Source organism: Pectinophora gossypiella, chromosome 5 (genome assembly GCF_024362695.1).
Source record: "Pectinophora gossypiella chromosome 5, ilPecGoss1.1, whole genome shotgun sequence".
NCBI lineage: Eukaryota > Metazoa > Arthropoda > Insecta > Lepidoptera > Gelechiidae > Pectinophora > Pectinophora gossypiella.
The window spans coordinates 6,621,047-6,642,555 of NC_065408.1; the positions used below are offsets into that span (position 1 = coordinate 6,621,047).

At 36.6% G+C, this 21,509-nt stretch overlaps 2 protein-coding genes across 7 annotated transcripts in view; both read right to left on the minus strand.

Moving 5' to 3' along the window:
* Positions 1–21,509, minus strand: part of LOC126366829 (polypyrimidine tract-binding protein 2) — a 496,400-nt gene that overhangs the window by 158,969 nt on the left and 315,922 nt on the right. The window lies entirely within an intron of this gene.
* On the minus strand, positions 6,826–8,397 carry LOC126366840 (uncharacterized). 2 transcript variants are annotated; one of them, XM_050010172.1, is made up of 4 exons: positions 8,190–8,397; positions 7,907–8,108; positions 7,056–7,634; positions 6,826–6,951 (listed from the first exon to the last, which is right to left on the minus strand). In XM_050010172.1, the coding sequence occupies exons 1-4, from the start codon at positions 8,370–8,372 to the stop codon at positions 6,932–6,934; spliced, it is 984 nt and encodes a 327-aa protein (XP_049866129.1). In that variant the 5' UTR covers positions 8,373–8,397; the 3' UTR covers positions 6,826–6,931. The 2 variants fall into 2 exon arrangements, with proteins under 2 accessions (XP_049866129.1, XP_049866128.1); XM_050010171.1 differs by having other exon boundaries at positions 6,942–7,634.

The following is a 21,509-nucleotide window of genomic DNA, read 5'->3' on the forward strand; positions in this document are numbered from 1 at the left end:
ACGTCATAAAATTTTGTCATGGTCATTTCATAGATTATGACGATATAATGCCGTTTGTCAAAAGATAATCTATATATATTTTTTATAAACGCCACAGACGAAAAAGTTTCGGCCATAAGTTTAAATTATTTAAATTGACGTGAGATTGACAAAGGATTGATCGAATGAACACGAAAAGTAAGCATGTTGCCAAATACAAAAATGTATTTTTACAAAATGGCTACGTCGGTTTCTCGGCGTGATAAACGTTTGTCGTGACGGCATGGCAATTTTATCGATTGTGACAGGCATGTGAAAATTACAAACTTCTCGATTTCGACAAAAGTTATCGAGTCGATCGATAATTTTACCACGTTGCTCATGTTAGCCCTGCTGGTTATGATCTAGTATTATACAATAGGTATCCCCAATGCAGAATAAGTTCACAACAGGTTCACCTAGCGCCGCCGTAGTTTCGTTAGGTAACAGTTTATTAGCGGACATGAATCCCAAACAAGTACAAAAGTCGATGGTGCGGGCGTCCCTAGCACGGTTTAAGTAGGGGCCGCAACTGTCATCATTTAAGCCGCACATTAGGGAACTTGGGCAGTTTCTACCTACACCTGGGGTCTGACGCACTATTCGATATTTTACCGGCGAGCGAACTCTGTATAAAGTTCCAAGTTTTAGAGTCTGCACTTCGGGTCATATGGGCTGCATACTACAGTTTTAGTTACAAAAACAACCAATTTTTTTTTTCTATTTATATTCACCTTAAGTAAATAAAATCACACAAGATATCGAGAAGAGAATTCACGGTATTTCGTTTTTAGTCGAACTTTGGCTGTGGTATCTACAAGTAAGTATTTCCAAAAGTTTCCGATACATAAGGGAAAACAGTCTGTAAATAAACTACACATAAATAAATAATTTTCCCACCTTTTAGTGGGTAGCGCAAGTATGACATCAATTACGTTTTCCTAACACACCGCAATCAAAATTTCATGTTGTATATCAAAGTCCGTATATATTTTTCGCGAGGGTTCCAGAAGTTTCTGTTATTTATTGCGACACAATAATAAGCTAAGAGCGTTTTGGACAACTTTCCTTACACCTGAGAACATCTGTGTTTGTACTTACTAAGAAATTATTTGAGTAAATACCTACTTGTTGAATGGTTTTGAAATATTGTCGTAGTTTTGCGTCTGTTATAGTCGTAAGGTACTTACTAGAAAAGTATTTTAAACTTGATTTTGATATCTTTAGTTTCGCAGCGTTTTGTATAAGGTTATCTTAAGAGATTAAATACCAAAATCTCTGCAATACGTATTTTGAGCTAAAGTTAAGTCTTCAGAGCAGTATCATATAATTTAGAAGTACAATCTAAATATAAGTATTAAGAAGTAATTCAACATCAGAATCAGTATTATATGCAATGTCTAATCCAGAATGGATTAAATTTAATCCTATGAGTACTATTACAACAATAATTAGCTGATTATCATCCTATAATATAAGCAGGTTAACAATTATGCATTCAGGTCAAACTAATTAGATGGACAATACATAATTTGATCTATTATGCATCCTGAGGGTGGCTGCATTTGTATATCGATGTGGAATTGAATATATTTATTGCCTTATGTTAGACCTACGTTTGTATTTTCTGTTGGGGCTATGAATTAACTTTCTTTTTCTTTGCTCGTGTGGGTTGTGAGACCAACCGCCGACTTCATCAACCCTGGTGTTAAGGTTACTACTGAACCGCCAAAGGCTGCCGATATGGCTCACGTAACGACTGCATACTTAGTGCCGCTGAGACGTAGTCGTGGACGCTATCGTCGTAAGTGTGTAGGCGCCCTTACTTGATTAAATACTTAGTAGCCGTATGAGGTAACTCATCGTGCCTTTTTAAAGCTCAAATATTTTTGTTCGGTACTTAAGAAATTAGATATCAAATGTAATATCAATTGTAATCATTGATGTAAAGTGGAATTATCTGTCGCAAAAGTATAGAAAAGAAAATAATTTTGAAAAACACTATCATGTATTTTCCGACAGTAAATTCCACTTCATATTAACTCCCCCTCAATATTCGTTACGATGTCACTAACACTCTGTTTAATAATTCTATCCTAAGTATATTTAGTCTTACTGTACACTTATTTATTTAAACACAATAGACAGAGTATAGGTAAGCTGAATCTTGTCACAAGGTTGTCACATGTATCAAAATCCCGAAATTTTGTGCCGTCTGCCGCATAGTATGAATTCAAATAAGTATCGATTCGAACCCGAAGGCTGCTTTTAAAGCCGTGTGTTTGTTCAGCCTTCTCAAAAGCCGCATAATGACGACACATTGGTATTCAAATGTAACAGTAAGTGAGATGGTAAGTGACACTGCATTTACATTGTGTACAGTTTCAAGTTTTCGGCGGCAAAACTTCGGTGGCAGACTGTTTAGGGGGAAAGAGATGATGGGCGTAAAGAATAGGGAATGAGTAATACTTGAATATAATATAGATGAAGTCACTTGTTGAAAGCCTTTAGCAGTATTATTCCTTATAGTATGCTTTAAAACACGTTAAGTCGTTCATCCCTGTTACTACTTACTTATGTAATTACGTAGTCGTTACAAGAGCTATGTCAGGGGCCTTTGGCGGCTCAATAATAACCCTGAGGGTTGTTGAGGTTGGTCCACCTTTCGACCCACACAATAGAAAGAAGTTTTTGGGTTTGTATGGTCTAGAACTTTGATGTTCGACTATTTGCCACTTTTTCACATGAGAAATATTTTACACTTTTGGTCAAAAATACCTAAAGCAAATTGAATTAACATTATCTTTTAATTTTTTACAACCAACGTTTAATTGACATGCAAATTCCGAGAAATATGTGCATAAGCCATAATGGAAACAAATCGGAATATCTTTGCTACTAACGAAGAAATAGCGACTATGTAGACGTTAAAAAATAGCTGTTTTTGCCAAGTTTTTAACTTCAAGAACTCACTGTCCCTAAGGTTTACTTTGCGACGGCTACCATTAATGTGGAAGTTTGTTTTACCTAGAAACTATTAGTATGTCTAAATGTCTGATAGAGCTAGAAATAATGAAAGTTTTATGTTTTCATGCTGGGCTGCGAGCGAAAAAAACATTGAAGACAATATTTTCCCAAGCTTATCACATCGTGAATACCAAGTGAGGGATTGTGTCCTTTCTAACATGACGGACATGTGGATGACGGGCTGATCATCTGTAATCATACGGTTCATCAAACCCATCTATAAGGTCTTGGTATCAAATGTACTAATAACTTAAGAATATCAGGCACAAGAACAATTCTCAAAGTCAAGAACTATGTAAAAAGCTAGATAACCAAAAATGAGGCAAAATAAAAACAAATCTGCTACTTACGCAGTGTGAAATGAATGAAATCTATGTGAACTTTCTCTAACAACACGAACATACCTGTGAAAGAAAGAAAATAAAGTTATTATACTGGAAAACGGGACAAAGGTTGCAAAGACTATTACTAAAGCATAGTAGATCATGTTATCTATGTAAAGAATGTTAAAAATAATAACACGCCGAAACAATAAAAACGCCATTTTTAATGTAGGTAAGAAGTAGACTAATAAAAACATCTGATTTAGTTATAGTAATTTGTATTTAGAGTCTTTACCTATTCGTTTAGGTAGCTAAATTGCAAACAAAACAATTCCGGATGACTATTATTATCATACCTAACATAACATACATAAACAGCCTATATACGTTTCTACGCTGGGCACAGGCCTCCCCTCAATTAACCGGAGGTGGTATGGAGCATACTCCACCACGCTGTTTCTTATTTACCGAGTATGTTTTTTATGTTCCTTTCCCAACGTATAGTATAAAAAGAATCGATACTTCGACATGCTTATGTATTTTTACAAAGTTCCAGACACGAAATTGACAATTAATTATTTGCAAAGTTCAATAATCAAAAACTCTCACCAACACTGGCCAGCAACTGTAACTCAAAAAAACGAAAACGAAAGACCATTGAAAGATTCGAATAAATACGACGTGTTCGATTTGAAATGTGTTGCGTTTGGAAACAAACCAATAGTGGTTGGGCAACCGCGAGCGCGTCGGTTAATCGCTACCAACTAGTGGGTAATCCTTTCGAGTGTGCATACACTGTGCATATAGCCACTGCATTCCGAGCCGCACTAGGTTTTCGAACGGGCGAAGGGTTGCTAGCTTCGATACTGAATATAATTATTTTGTAAATTCAAAGAAACATACATTTTTCGAATTAGTATGATCCAAATTATGCATTGTTCATAGGTTATTGCATAAAATAACTAATCTAAAACATTACACACTTTGATTACCTACTTTAATTATTGACAAGACTCTACGTACAATAGAATTATGTAGTAAGTAGCTAGTCAGAAAAAATCAACCTCTGTTTCATCAAAAACCGAAAACTTTAAACACCCAGAACACTGTTGACAAACAAATAACCCATCAAAAACAATGAGCAGCTTATCTGTCACGTTGGCCTAATTCCCCTCAAAGTGGGGTAAATGCTGTAACAGGCAACCCTGTGTTCACAGTGAAATTGCGGCACGCGGCTCAAAGCGTTGCGATGATGGGAGCGTATCATTGCATGACGACTGACGAGTCACTACTGAGCGGTGACGGCCTTGTTCTGCTCACGTCGTACTCCGCATTCATCATTAAAACAAATAGGAGACTAGTTGGTTATGTTGCCCTGGTACTTTAGATTGACACACTGATTCTTTTGTGTGCACTTCGAGGCGTTTTCTTTACAAAAAGTAGGTGTTTTGTGATTGACCTAGATAATAATCGACGTGACGATGAGAGATCTTAGATTGATAATTTCAATACCATGCAGATTGCATTTTCAAATTCTAATGCGGATTAAACATAGAAACGTATGACTCGTTCTTTATCTTAACAGCTCATATTTCAAAAGGGCCTCGAACATTACAAATAGTAAATAAATTCAACATCACAAGCCGTTCTGAATGGAGGTAGAGTTGCGTTGCGCCGGCGTCGCGGCCATTGCCCTCGGCCCCCCTCGCCCCTGATACAAACGCGACTGACTGCATTCCATTGCGCTTCCTGACCAGGGCAAGTGCAGCGGCATTACGCTGCAAGTACATACCCCTCCCGCTTCCCCGCTGCTAGCCCGCCATGAAGATTCGAACAAAGAGATGATACTCTAAGGCCCGTATTTATAAACCGCTCTTATCTCTGAGATCTATCTTGAGTGAGCTCTTAAGATGACGTCCTTATTAATAAACGGAACTTAAGTGCGCGTTTAGGGTTACGATATCAACTGAGTGACGCCGTATTAATAAACGAAACTCGGCTCTCAAGAGTGCTCTCAAGATGTTACTTAAGATCGTGTTTGCTGAGTGCCGTCAAACCGTGACTTGAGTGCGGGTTTTGTGATCTCGCGATAATGGAATTAGAAAATATTTTACAAGAAATCAATTATTACGACGATTTAGATCATTACGACGATTTGTTATGGCAAGATGCGTATCGTTTGCCAAAAGTTTATATCAGGGACGCCGAAAATCCCTTTGAAATGCGAGCGGATCGGTTCCAGAAAAGATACAGATTCTGCCAAGAATCTGTATTGTTTATAACATCGTTACTGAGAAGTGACTTAGAAAAACAGGACAACAGAGGTCTACCGATTGCTCCGGAAATAGCAGTTTTATTAACTCTGAGATTTTATGCTACAGCGTCATTTCAGGTAAGCTAGAATTTATTCAATACTAATTATTCTACTTTTGTCTTTAAAAAGTGTAAGTGACAGCACAATGAACACCGAAATTACTATGTATCTGAACATCTTGAGGTCTGAATACAGTAGAGCAATGCACCATATCCTTCTGAACGAGTAAATGAAAGAAAGCCTGTGTCCAGGACAGGAATAAGTTAGTAATAGGTAGTAATTTAATTTTACATAAATGACTTACACAAACCTTGCCTTTTCAGATAGTCTGTGGAGACTTACTGCACATATCACAGCCTACCGCCTCAAATATTATTACGAAGGTTTCAAAGTTGCTAGCTCAATTGCATACACACTACATAAAGTTTCCCCGAGGAGCAGAGGCTAACAGAAACAGAGAATTGTTTAAAGAGATGGGTAGACATGGACAGTGGCCTGGACTTCCCGGGATCGATGGAGCTATTGACTGTACCCATGTTAAAATTGTATCAACACCAGGGTGCCAGCACCATGAAGTCTTTAGAAATAGGAAATCAGATTTTTCTATTAATGTCCAGGTTGTTGCAGGGCCCCGCAGGGAAATATTAGACATAGTAGCCAGATGGGCAGGCAGCATGCACGATTCTAGGATATTTCAAATGTCATCAGTTTACATAAAATACACGCAGGGTATTTTAAATGGAAGACTTGTCGGAGACAATGGGTATCCTACACTACCTTTTGTTCTCACACCTATAAGACCTGCCCCCGAAGATGCTCCCTCAGTACGGTACAATAGAGCTCAAATAAAAACCAGAAATGTTGTGGAAAGAACATTCGGCATTTGGAAGCGGAGGTTTCCCTGTTTATCTAGAGGCCTAGGTAACAAACTGTCAACTGTTTCTCATATAATTGTATCATGTGCGGTATTACACAACTTGTCATTAATTTTAAATGATGTCATGGTTTTTGATGAGAATCAGAATGATGAACAAGAAGAAACAGATAGTTTAATACCAAGCACTAGCACTGGATTTTTAATTAGAAATTCAATTGTTGAAAATTATTACCAATAATCTTTATGAGCAGTGCTTTGTGATTGAATAGTATTTGAAATTATTTAATAAAACATATTTTATATATTGACTTATATGCTTTTATTTAATAAATTAACAATATTCCATTTATTATATTATGCCACATCCCCTCTTCAGGCATCAGTTGCAGTATCTGAAACAAATTAGATGAAAAGTGTTATTAATTATCCCAGGACTTAACAAAGCTATACTAGTTTTTAAAATAGTATGATGAGCAAGTAGATAATACTGATGTACCTGACGAACACTGCTGCTGCAGTTGAAGTTCTGCGAGGTCTGCTCTCGCCTTTGCTTCTCTTATTCTTTCTCTTAACAATAAAACCTCCAACTCATGAATCTCATTAGCCCGTCTCTGTCTGTCTTTATATTCCTTATCCAGAATAGAACTTTTATGCCTTTGAAAAGTTTGGGTAGCTGTATTTGATGGGTTAATAAGAGGTGGAGTAGGAAAACGTGGAGGTGGGGTAGGAAGACGTGGTGGTGGAGTGGATGTAGGAAGAGGTGGTGGTGGAGTGGAAGCAGTAAGAGGTGGTGGTGGTGGAGTGGATGTAGGGAGAGGTGGTGGTGGAGTGGTTGTAGGGAGAGCTGGTGGTGGAGTGGTTGTAGTGAGAGACAGTAGTGGACCTACTCCAGGTGGAGGTGGTGTCAATGTTGTCCGGGTTGGGGCAAGGGCAAGTGGTGCTTGTGTAACAACAGCGCATGGGAATGGTGATGAAGAAAATGCACTGGTGGATGGTATTTGGGAAGAAGTTGGGGGAAGACAAGAGACGGGCTGCAAGTCCATATTTACTTCTTGGACGGCAAGGTCAGCGGTTACTGGAACAAAGTAATTTAAACAGAGAAATATAAAAAAGATCTAATTTACATATTTAAAAATGATAGAATTGATGATAGCTGTTTTTGGAGAATGTGTGGCTTACAACATACTGCCAGGTTTGAATCCCAGCTCTGGCTCTAGACCATTGGCCATAGGCTCACCCCTCAGACTTAAACATAGCTGGCAAGTAGTGATTTTGTATTTACTATATACTTCTGCCTACCCCTTCGGCGATATAGGCGTGATGCTATATTAGAAGAAAATTACTTACCTGGAATTGTATCAGAGTCAACAGCATCATCGATACCAACTATTAGAGCAGGGGCCACCTCAGACACATCTGGGTCTACAACTGCATCACTGGTTGCAGGCCCTCCTCCAGTAGCTAGCCGATGTTGACGTTCTTTTGTCAGTGCTTCCCTTTGCCGCTGCTTGAGGTTCATCCACAATCTCCTAAGTTGTTTATTTGTAACCTAAAATCAAGGATGCAATTATAAAAAACTAGCAAAAAGCGAGAGGAAATCGCGCACCAAAGGTTAAATAACTTTGTTTACCTGATTGGTAGCATGAGGGCTTGCGTTGTATTCTCTGGTTACAATATCCGAAGCTTCATTTTTTGCGCGTAATGAAGCGCCATCGGTATCCTTATTCTCTATCACCGAGGAGTATCTTTTCAATATATCCAAAAAAGTTTTCTTCTCGAGGGGAGTAAAAATATGCTTCTTAATTGTTGACATCGTTATGGACAGTAATTACTTTACGTTTATTTTTTTTTTTTTTTGTTTTGGTTTTCCCCGAAGGGTAAGGCAAAGGGAACTATGCCCATACAGCCATGTCTGACGTATTTTTTTTCTTGATGATTAATGAAATGATGAAAGGTGATGATGATGAAACCTAAGCCCCCACCCTCGGAGTAGACTCCTACTCCGAACCCCAAACGAATTAACTCAAAAGTCCGCATAAACTTTTGAGTTATGAAGCGGCTTCCCAGCACGAAGCGAAAATAGGCAGATACACTTTGTTTATTGAATACTCCAATATAATAACACTCGCGAATGTCTTCCGACTAACTTAATGCGATCATTAACCACAAAACACCACTTCGTATTAATTATTTAGATTACTCAATGAAGAAAGCAACTGTCCCGTTCCCGTTTCCCGCCGAAAAGCCACTTTACGTTTATTATTGATAACTAAAGTCTAATTTTTTTTTTTTTGGTTTGGTTTTCCCCGAAGGGTAAGGCAAAGGGAACTATGCCCATACAGCCATGTCTGACGTATTTTTTTTCTTGATGATTAATGAAATGGTGAAAGGTGATGAATGATGATGATGAAACCTAAGCCCCCACCCTCGGAGTAGACTCCTACTCCGAACCCCAAACGAATTAACTCAAAAGTCCGCATAAACTTTTGAGCTATGAAGCGGCTTCCTAGCACGAAGCGAAAATAGGCAGATACACTTTGTTTATTGAATACTCCAATATAATAACACTCGCGAATGTCTTCCGACCAACTTAATGCGATCATTAACCACAAAACACCACTTCGTATTAATTATTTAGATTACTCAACGAAGAAAGCAACTGTCCCGTTCCCGTTTCCCGCTAAAAAGCCACTAAAGTCTAAACTATACAAAAACAAGTGGTTGCGAAGGACGCGTCTTTTTTTTTGAGAATGATGTTTGTTGCGTTTTGTTTTCACTACGCATTGCGTTTTGAAATCATAACAAATTATTTTTAAAACGTTAAATGACCGTTTTTATAATTAATTTAAATAACCTACGTTTGAATTATAATAATTTTAACATTTTAGTAAAGAATTGAACAATTTTTAATATGTTTGAAGCCCTAAACCGAAATATTTTTTTAAAGCAGGAACGAAACGTTGATTCGTTCGGTCTATAGTTCACTCAATTAGGACGTTTACTTGAGATCCTGAACTTGAGATCGATATCATGTGATACGCGCTCAATATTCGTCTATTAATTAACGTCGCACTTAAGACGCTGTTTACATCTTGAGAGTGACTCAGTTGATATCGCTCTTGAGAGCGGTATTGAGATCGGTTTATAAATACGGGCCTAAGCCGCCGCTTCAAATGCGCGCGAAGATACTTTGGAAACCGTCTTGGGAAAGTCGAACCTTATGCAAGCGTCGCGAGGGAAAAATGATCGTATGCAGTTCTACTGCACTTTTAACTTCGCCACCAAATGTAAAGAATTAATATCCGCAAAAAAATGGAAATAAAATACGACGTATTAGGGTACTTCCACCACGAAGCAAGCAATGAATCAAAATCCACCCTCTTAGTGCATGTTATACCTCAACAATAAGTAACTAATACTTTTGAAGTATTCGCAAAATCCGTAATTACATTAGATCAATGGCATTGTTTGATGTTCTACTAAAAGAGTCGGCCCTTTTAAAATAATCATAAAAATCTAATATTATGAAGCTAAATAAAGGGATCCATTCCGTCCCCCGCACGCCCTCAAGAGATCCCTTTGTAATCTAATGCATTAGATTATTAGGTTGCTCTTACAGTCAAACATCGAATTATTTCGGAAAAAAACAAGCCTTTTATGCTCAAATACGACCTTATGATCCTATTTGGTGATAGGTAAGTTTTATACATTTATAAGTATTTAGAAACTTACCTACAACCTTTTAAAAACTAGCAGGGTGACACGGTCTTCAAATTAAAAGAAAAGACTTTTATGCAGAGTGGAATTAATAGGTTACATTTGATCAGATTTAGAATTATTAACTACTCCCTAGAAGTAGCGCGAGACAAACAATCTTGGAGAACAAGGAAAGCCAACCCCAAATATAAAAACGAAACACCAAAGGAAAAAGAATAAAATAAAATTAAAAACTGAACACATTTTAAAATTGAAATATGGAATTGTTTGACGGTGCGGATTTCAATTGCAAGCAAATGAAAGCGACCCGCAGTTTCGATGTAGCAAAAAGTATGGAAACCTGGTAATAGTCTGTCTGAAAGCGTTTTGCGCAAGGCTTTTAAGCGCTTATCTTGAAATGATAGCCGTGGCCGGCCGCTGAAAGGCAGTGACGGCAATTTGCTTACATTAGGAACATGGCCCGCTTCGCCTCGGGGTAAGATGAAAGCTACTTTTTCTGCAGTGATTCGTACGTTGCAGTTTCATTTTTAGGGTCCGCTGATTAAAACGAGATTGCCGTTTTCTATTATTCAATTTAAACTGGTGAACAAGTTTAGAAATTCAAAGGTTTGAAATGATTGTAAAAATGACGTCACTAGACGTCAATCTGCACAGTGTACATGTGACCAGTAGATAGATTGTTAATGGTAACAACTATCGAAATCCCTTACGACGATACGACGACGGTAGATGACGCCTTTTCACTATCTTTCCAAAATAGTCTTGATAGCCAAATAAATTGATAGCCAAATAAGAAAACAGAATCGAAATTTGTTGAAAAACAAAGCCAACCGAAAGCAGGGAGTTCGGCAGAATTGGCAATACGAACTCGTGACGTCGCATGTTAGTACGATACAAGCAACATCATAGTTACAAACAAAAGCCGTTTTATTAGAACGGGACGGAGCATTACCACAGATTATTTAAATGTTACTATTGAAAATTCAATAGAAAAAGAAAATAAACGTTTTTAGATCTATTGTCAGATGTTCACGTTTGATGCAATAAAAACGACTGACAGCTACCGTATTATTATTTTAAAGTGACACTAAAATATAGTGACTATAGTGAATCGATACGAACTTAGTACGCTCGTTACTATCAGTCTGTCCCTTGGTATGACATCATTTCTTACGGTATTTAGAGATACACATTTTATGGTATGCGCTATGAAAAACCGATGGGCTATCCATTTGCGAGAAATTATCCTTATTGCGCGTGCTTGCACCATACGTACTCATTTTTTCATTTCTAACCGGGAATATGGTACAGAGAGGTAAGACGGTTTAGTTAACAATCTTACAGACAGACAGACACATAGTTTGCAGATGATTATTATTGGCGAAAAGATGTAGAAATTCTACTAAATACAATGAACACAGTTTTTCAAAAATATGTCCTTAAAATTAACATTTGTAAAACCAAAAGTCTTAACATATGTAACTAAATAAAATGTTAACAATTAGTTTTTTTTATTAATAGCGTACATTATCAAATTGTAATATATGAAACAAAATGGTAGGATAGGTACATAATGAAAACTATTTGTGAAAGAAAAAATACATACAATAAACACATTTTAAATGAGTTACGGTTTTTATCATGATTTGGCCAGTTGTTTTGTTTCATTACATCCAGCATATTGATTCGGGCGCAGTGGGCTGTGAACCGACCAGATTCAGTTACAGTCCCGAATGTAGCAGTTAACAGTTCAGCCGGTAGTAAATTGTTTTCAGAAACAATCACTGTACCGTTTAAAACAATGTAGATATTAATTTGTTTTTATTTAACTCCTAAAAGGATGCGAAATATGGACATACATAAACATAACACAGTGGAAAGTTTATCAAGCTGAATGTGTTATGTGCAACTCTGTGTATTTGATCAATACATTATCATCATCACTGTTTTAAGAGCCACGCTCTTATCGTTGTAGCATTTCCCATTCTTATCTATCAAAGTTCAATTCTTTCACTTCCTTATAAGACACGACGTTCACCTTCTCTTTAATCTGTTCCATGTAAGCTCTTCTTGGTCTTTCCCTTCCTCTCTTTCCTTGTAGCTTCCCTTCTATGATGTTTTAAATAAATTCATCGTAAAATTAATACATATAGTGGGTTATTTTTATGAGTTTTTCAAATTCTCCGTTGGAAGAGGAGTAAAGAAAAGAGAATACATCCAGGGGTTCTATAAAGGCCACATTGTACCAATTCATCTACAAAAAAAGCAAAATTGCTATTCAACATTTTGTTGACATTGCGCACTTATAAATGTGCAAATGTCAAATTGCTTGCTTGATTACAATATAGAATTTTTAGACCAGCTCCTTATCCATTATGATGAACTATTTATCTACTAAGTAACTAATGTTGGAAAGTAAATAACAGGATGGAACGAATGCGGGTTTAGTGAAGTTTTCTTGTAAAACATGTTGTGCACTTTGACAAATAACCTGTAGTGAGTTATTCTTAAGTGCAGTTCGCTCTTGCACCTGATGTTGCAAGTTTAAACGGGTAACAAACACGTCTGTACAGCTTTTTTTTGCTTACTACGTTCAGTTTATCATCGACTGGTATTGCATCAAAAATCTCGATGTGAAGCGAGAATACTGTTGATATTGCGTTTCATGCAAGCACCGACATGACGTTTCAACGTTTAGACGAAATAGGCACGTTTCGTTTAGTTCTCACATTCGAAACATATTATACAGTAACCCTGGTACAAATAAACATGGTTTTACCAAGTATAAAATGAGAATAGGTAAGCTAAATCTCTATAAGGAAGACCATTATAGATGGCGATGCGGCTCACCACCTATCACGTTGGTGTCACAGAAAGCTCGGTGAAGCAAGAACTTAACACCCACATTTAGTTCTTCTTGCGATGGATGTACCTCTGACTACCCCAATTGGAGATACAGTCGTGAGCTTCTATTTATCATTAAACTTCCTAAGTGGATTTCAGATAACTGATTGCCTTCTACGAATCTGAATTCTGTTGAATCACAATAAAGGTGACAAGAACGATACATTGTTTTACAAATGATTTTGATTGATTTGATTGACAAAAGAGTGAACCCCGATTAGACTTGTTTGATCTAACTTATGTAGGTGTCAGTGGTTGCACTTGTAAGTATTACAACGTTTTTTATAGCCCCAGCATCTTTCTAGTTCATGCAAGGTGAATAAAACTACGTGTACAAGACGGCGGCTATGAGAGAGCGATGTCCGTAGCCTGTTTGTTTTCCGCGGCTATTCTCGGACACCGCACCATTGTTTCTAGAATTATGACCGAGGTTAACAACTACCACAAAACGAAACTAAAAACGTATCGGACGAAATACTTTATATGAAAAAAAAGTTGCGGCTGGGGCAATGTTATTGGTAGAGACAGAAGTTGGATACTTTAAGCTTGATGCACACAGAATATTTTGTACTGTTCGGGTTTGTATGCACGCGTACATACAGAAATTCGCCGTTTTCATACAAGGGTCGTTCTTCTTTTTTATCGACAATAAAAAGACATTTTCCCAATTAATCGGACTTAACATCTTTAAAATTATAACGGCAATAAATATTTTAAAACATCATATAAAGATCTGTCCGTAAAGGACTATTTAGTGGTTCTCTTTATCTAGGTAACATACTTTTCTTTGCAGGCGCATTCCAAAAAATATTGTGACAGAGTGGCCCTTTTCATCGGAGACAGCATTTCAATATACCACTCTGTCACAAAATTTTATGAAAAACAATGAAGCTACGTTAATAACTAATTGAGGGACCGATTAGTATTTTGCTTGTATTTTGAGTATAATAAGATAACTATATTTTTGGACAATGGAAACATGAAATAAAATTCTAAAACATAACTTATTAAAAGCAGTACGTAAGACAGATCATTGTCGATAAAAAAGAAGAACGACCCACAAACTCCCGCTCCCCGATTCACAACTCTCCGGCCAATTATTTTAGGGCCAATTTTATTAGATCAGATTTGACGTCTCCTTAACCTCATACGTTATTTTTCATGTTGATTCCCGATTATTATGAGCCTGACGAAGTCGAATTTGATCTATTAAATTGGCACTGCTATTTGTTACCGTGGCTTGTTAAAACTTAATAGCTTAAATGATGAACAATCTCCATTCTGTTATCCGCTATTATGCACAATGTACTCAACTGTAATTACTAATAAACGTCCAGAATGATAATCAGCGAAGAAACAAGTAAGTACTCTTCTATTCCGGACTTCCGAACTAAAAATTGAATGACCGGAATATTTTACGTTTGAATAAATCGTCGTGTCGTTTTTCCAAGAATTTCTCAGTCGGTCGCCTCCATGTGTCGGGTAATATAACCGCTTTTACCTAAAAGTAGGGAACACAAAGTTTTGCCGGAGCTAAACCAAGCTAAGCAACATTTTGTCGCTAACTTCTATGTACTCAGCTGAAGTGCCTAAACGCAAAAGTGTGATATGGTATATCAGCGAGGAAAAGTGTTATGTGGGTACTTTGTTTAACAACTACTATTATGCCACGTATGAAGTAAAGGATCTGTCTCTTGGCTCAGGTACAGAGCTTTTATATCTAGTTTGCTTTGAATTTTTTTGGAAATATACTGCTTGAGAAGACAATATAGGTATACTTGGAGATAACATTCATCTTCGTACTGCCTTCTTTCTATTAATCGTTAACGTGTACTGGTTAATGGTGTCTTTAAGGTCATGTGTTTGAATTTATGTACAAATATTAGGTAATAACAATTCTTGTTCGCGAATAATTACGGTCATTATAAACAAAGTAGCCAGTATGGCAACACAGACTATTTCTAAAGTAAATAAGAAAAATACCGCGGCTGTCGTCATTGATAAACATTGATAAATTACAACAATTTTGTTAAACGTACACATAATAGAGTGCCACGAGCAAAAATCCAAAAATATAAACCCAATTTTATTTTCAACCCCTACATTTGTCGACAGGCACTACCAAAAATCAAACGCCACTTAGAGCCACACGGACGGTTGTATGAAATAAAACAGAAAATTCATGGAAAGAGCCGAAATATTGCCTTCCATATGTACGTAAATTTCAGTCGCTCCTTGCGCTACGATTGCGGCCGATAGTTTCCATATCGAGATCGTTATTGCTTCGTAAACCAATATTGCCGTTAATGGTCGACCATTTGAATGTTTATATAACGTATTTCGCCTTGATGGAAAGAAAGATTTGTTGAGATTTAGGCCTTGGCGACGTTATAGGGTTATTGCACAACATTTTGCTTCTTACGTCGCGTATTTCGAGTATATTTTTAAGTATTTGTTATTTTATTCTGAATGTTATTACCAGATTTAGATGAAATTGTGTACTTTTCAACTACATAAAATTCTTAACGTATATTTATGACATTATGACAACACATAAGACAATTATATGAAAAAAAAATATCAACGGATGATTCGATAAGATGCATAACGCATTTTGATTCGTTGGTATATGTACCAAGATATGTTACAAAGACAAATAAGAGTAGACAAAGGTAGGGTAGTATAGTGGTGGTGTGGTGATTAATGGTGGTGGTGGTGATGGTGGTGGGTGGTGGGTAGTATTCATTACAGAACATTATAATTTCAAACATAAACATAAGCGCACGACTATATCCCAAATGAGATGGTCAGAGGTACATCCATCGCAAGGTGAACTTTATACCCACACCTCACCAAGCTTTCCGTTAGAAAACGTAACGTGACATTATAATTTGTATATTATAATTTAAGTAAAGAAAGACTTAAAAGTGATAAAAGTGATGAAAAGAAAATGATATCATTTTCTTTTTCATTTACCTCTTTAGACTATCTTACTTATTTTTGTTTTGGCCTTGTGGTGATGTTTTTTATGTATAAATAGGACTATGTATTGTTTATAAAATAATAATAATACTAATAAAGTTTAGGTAAAACCTACGACACACATATACATTTACAACATAACCCAAGTTTATTCTAAGTTCTGTCTTCTATTTTGTAATGCTATTTAATTACACTATTTCTTTTTTTTGGAATGTAGACTAGTTCTAAATCTGTTCGACTTTTGTCATACATGTGCTGTTTACAAACTGTCTATAGACCTTTTAATAAAATAAAAATATTTTTTTCCGTACTAATTCTAAAGCAGGTCAAATAGCCTAAGAACAACTGACGCTCCCATTAACTAAAACTGAGTACCCAACATCCACTCGTTTCATAACTTCTTTGACTATTCCTCACTCTTCCAGAATTTATTTAAGCTATCTAAACACAAATGGAAAGCCTTAGTTCCAAAGACAAACTTCAAATCTAACTATGTTTCAAAAAACAAACATAAAACATTAATATAACATATTTCAAAAATATAAACACTGTAAGCAACCAACCCTAAACAATTCTAGTAAAGTTTCAGCGAAATTCGGCTAAGAAATTGGAATTGCGAAAAGGTATGGTCATTACGCCAGTCATGATGTGTGATCCCCTAGCGACCTGGTTCCGCCTCAGTGTCCAACTACCTTCAGCCGAAGGGTTTCTTACAACCCGGAAAACTGTTCGTTAATAATAAAACTATGGGGCGATTCCAACGTTACATTCGTTTTTTGCGATAGCTACCTGAGCTGTTTTGGTGTGCGCTCATAATTTTTCTATTCAATATTTATGTATTTTATCTTTCTTGCAAAATAAGCCAATTTTGTCTTGAGAACAGATGCAAAGATACAGCATTATAAATGTGTGTAGATGTTTGAGTGTTTGTTCAGAACAAATTCACAAGTCTATATATTATATCATAAGATTTTCGTATACCTTGGTATAAAATGATTATATTTATGAAAGCTTAAATTAATACTTAAATAATGCAAACTTGTTGAATACCTTGCTTCGAAAGGTGTTTTATTTATTATAATACTTATAATAAAAGTAAAAAGTTACATAAATAGAGTTTTGTTGCGTAAATTATAAAACAACGCCTTTCTTTGGAATAATTTCAAGAAGTGTTGCTTTACCTATTAAGAGTTAAAATTTTAACAATTTTAATATTTTCGCTACAAAGAACCACCGGGAAGCAGCCATAGGAATACATTTTGTTAAAGAATAAAGGAAAGGGGAAGCTAAGTTAATAAGCTTATGTACAAGCGCCTTCTCTTACGTTGACCCGGCATATTTTTTTCATTACCTGCATCACAACGAGGCAGCACTTTTTCTCTACTCCTTTCTTATCTGTGACGTATTTTCTATTGTACATAAAGACATAACCGCTCTAGCTTACACTCTTTGTTAAAAAAATGAACTTGCAAGAACACAAAGAGTCTCGTTATGATTTTCTTAAATGGAAACAGCAGTTTTAATTTATTTTATGGTTTCCGTATTTAATGTTGACGGATTTTCGAGGCAGCGATATAAATTTCACATCGTTTTCCTTATTGAATAATTTACGTGCGCATATATGGAAATTATTCAGCTTGCTCATTCTATGTCACATAGATGAGTATTATGTAGGAGCTTAAGTATTCATAAGGAGACGTCACCGGTGAAGCTCAAAATATAATCGAACGCATCAGAAAAGTAATTTCACATTAAGAAATACTTCCAAATGTTGTTTGTTATGCCAGTTATAAACACAATACCATACTTATAGTCTTTGTTCGAACACTAGCGGATCACACACCATGCCGAATTTCGCTGAATATTATGTAACAATAAATGTATAAATAAATAAAAAATAAACGTTTGAAACTTAACCTTAGCCTTGAATAAACTTCATAGAAATTCTCGTATCTATCAACCCCACCTAACACTAAATACATTTTAACACATCGTTTAGTCCACACGCTAAGCTACAGAAATAAACTAGCACTTATAATTTAATTAAAAATCAGAATTAAAATTAGTTCATTAACGAACTGACGGTTTTTAAAGATAAGAGACATTTTAACCCGAGAAGCTTTTACATTTGTATAGTATGCATACTTAAAATAAGTACAACATATTTCAACTATAAATCCTGTAACATTTGCCTTTTAAAATAATGAAACAAAGGCCGCGGGTCGCGCAGTTTCGCAAAAACAAGCAAACAAATTAGAACTATTAAGGTGGTTGAATACTGCCCGATATTAATATTGCGGTCCCGGGTTTTATTCAGCAAAATTGCAGTTAGAAAGATCCTATTAATGAACGTCCCGTCTTTTGTACTACGGGGAGCATTTCCCCACAATCTCTCTGACACCAGTAATTAGGAAGAAAAATTCGTTGCGCCGACACCTAGTATAATAAGTACCTAAGTATTTAGTATCGCTGTAAAATGTGGAACTGTGTTTAGTGCGGTTTGTTCTGCTTATAAAATTATGCAAAATGAAACTTATACTCTTTATAACGTAGTTGATTCTAACCTTTCGTCCTTAAGGTAATATATCGTAGATTTGCTTAACATAAGAGTGAATTGAGGAGTGCTAGCGACTCTATACTCAATCAGGAACTTCAAGTACTGATATAATAAATAATATAAAGTCAATTGTTCAAATTATTCATTCTTTGTTCAAAAGAAAAAATCATTTCTATTACGTGCTACCTATTAAATATTTCCTTTGCAAAATTAACCTGACACTGGTGCTGTAAAATACGTACATATTGGCGTTGATTCCAGTACACACCATCAAAGTTTATTTTAGGTATACCTGTCACTTTCTTATCCGCCGAAAAGGAAAGAGACGGGTAATGGACAGGCATAAAATTTATTAAAAGTAATTTAAAAAAACCTCCCTTCATTTTATATTGGCACATAACTCGACAGAATTAAGTTGACAGCAGACGTCAAATGGGTAGCATAGCATATCAGCTTGATACCAATTTTATTCGCCCGGGCCATTCATTCATTCATTTTAAAATTAACAGTTGTCAATCATCGGTCCCTTTCCTTTTCGACGGATACGAAAATGACAGGTATAATTTAAAATAAAATTAGGCGGTGTCTGTAGGAATCAGGGCCAATCGCTGCCTAACTTAAAAACACATACCACCAAGGTGTTCGTAATAACCGAAGCAAAATGTAACAAAAACTATTTTCAAACAGAACTGTGGGTATTATAACAAATGCGTATCTACAAATAGTGTAGTGTCTAGTTTTTGCGGTCCACGTGAGTCCACGCGTTCCGGTCCGCGCGCCGGCACGATGACCTTATACCGAAAGGGTCCTAAATGTAAGCGGCAGCGGGGTCAGCACTGCTATGCCGCTCTCTAAAAGCAACTTTGTCGCTATAGACGAACTCTTGCCTAGAATCTCTTTGCTTTTCAGCGACATGCAAGACAGGATAGGAAAGAACAACAGGTATTATTCAAAACGTCCTAAACGTGGAAGTTTGTTTCACGTACTTTACAACCAAAATTTGTGGAATACCTTCTTAAAGAATTAGGCCGACCTGTCTGCAAAGTTTGTGAATTGGTGTAAGTCATGCTGTGATTTCCTTATAATTTTCTAAATTTAATTTTTGTACCTTTGATTAAAATTCACTTTAAGCTAGGCTTAATACACTTCTCATCAAAAAAATCGAAACACCTTGCAAGTTTACGTTTTGTCAGGATTATCAGAAAAATGTGTACATTTAGGAATAAATGTTAAATGTCGTTTAATAGTGAGTAATATGAGCTTATCAAATCTTAATGTTAATGTTCTAAATTTAAATGAATTTTTCATAGGTTTCGTATTTTGTTAAATGAGTCATTTTTATTCCGTATGGAGTATAAAGGAAATGGATAAAACAACACACGTAAATGAAAAAAAAAGCTAAAAAACGTTTATTTAATAACTTGTATTCCCTCCCCGAGCTCTAATTACTGCTTCCATACGGTTCTTCATCGATCGGATGAGAGTCACGATCACATGCTGTGGTATATTGTCCCATTCCTCTTGGATTGCATCTTGCAGCTGGCTAAGTGTTTCTGGGGCAGGATCTCTTGCTCGAATTCGTCTCTTTAATTCATCCCACAGATGTTCAATGGGATTCATGTCCGGGCTTCTTGCTGGCCATTCCATAATAGAGATATCGACTTCGTTAAGATAATCTCGTACGACGCCCGCGGTGTGAGCCCTAGCATTGTCGTGCATGAATATGAAGCCGTTGCCAATAAAATGTGCATAGGGCATCACATGAGGCTCGAGACACTCTTCGACGTACCGATGACAGTTTAGTGCAGGCAGACGTGGCCCAGACACGAAAGCAAGCTCTGTCTTACCGTCGGCGCTGATTCCTCCCCAAACCGTCCACGAACCGCCACCATAGCTGACCTTTTCTTCAATGCAGCATTGTGCATAGCGTTCTCCGTCTCTTCTGTAGACCTTGTTCCTTCCGTCGTTACCATACAGCATAATTTTACACTCATCAGAAAAGAGAACTTTGCTCCACTGTAGGTATGACCAATTTAGGTGCTCACGTGCAAAGTTAAGGCGCGCTCTTCGATGGTCTGCAGTTAATTTCGGCCCATTTGCTGGCTTATGCGGTACCAGTCCACGATCCTTCAACCTTCTTCTTATTGTAGAGTCACTTACAGCCACCCTTCGTACAACACGAAGCCGCTGCTGCAGTTGAAAAGCGTTAAGGTGTCGATTTCTTAAAGAAGTTGTTACAATAAATCGATCATCTCGCTCAGAAGTGACCCGATTCCTGCCAGATCCTGAACGGCGCGTGAACAAACCAGTCTCCCGATAACGTTTATAGACTCTATGAACAGATGACAGGCTTAGATGCAGTCTTGCAGCCACAGCACGCTGACTAAGGCCAGAATCCAGCAATGCCACAACTTGGGCGGCTTCTGTGGGCGAAGTATCCATACGTTTTAGAAAAAAAACCTTTTTTCAGACGTCCCAAAGTCACAGTATTGAAATAAAAAACAAAAAGTTTAAGGATAGGCACCAATTTTTAGTTTTTAAACGCTAAATGTACTCCAACCCTAAACACACATTTGTCTCAAAACAGTGATTCATTTCGTTTATAAGATAAACAAATGAAATTCTAATTTTGAATTTAGAATTTTCGCTTATTACTGTAATGGCCAAACTGCCAGCTATACATTTATGTATTTTTTTTCATCGTATGAGTTCTTTTTTGTGTTAAATTCGGACAGAAACAATGAAAACGGAAGTGTTTCGATTTTTTTGATGAGAAGTGTATTTTGAACT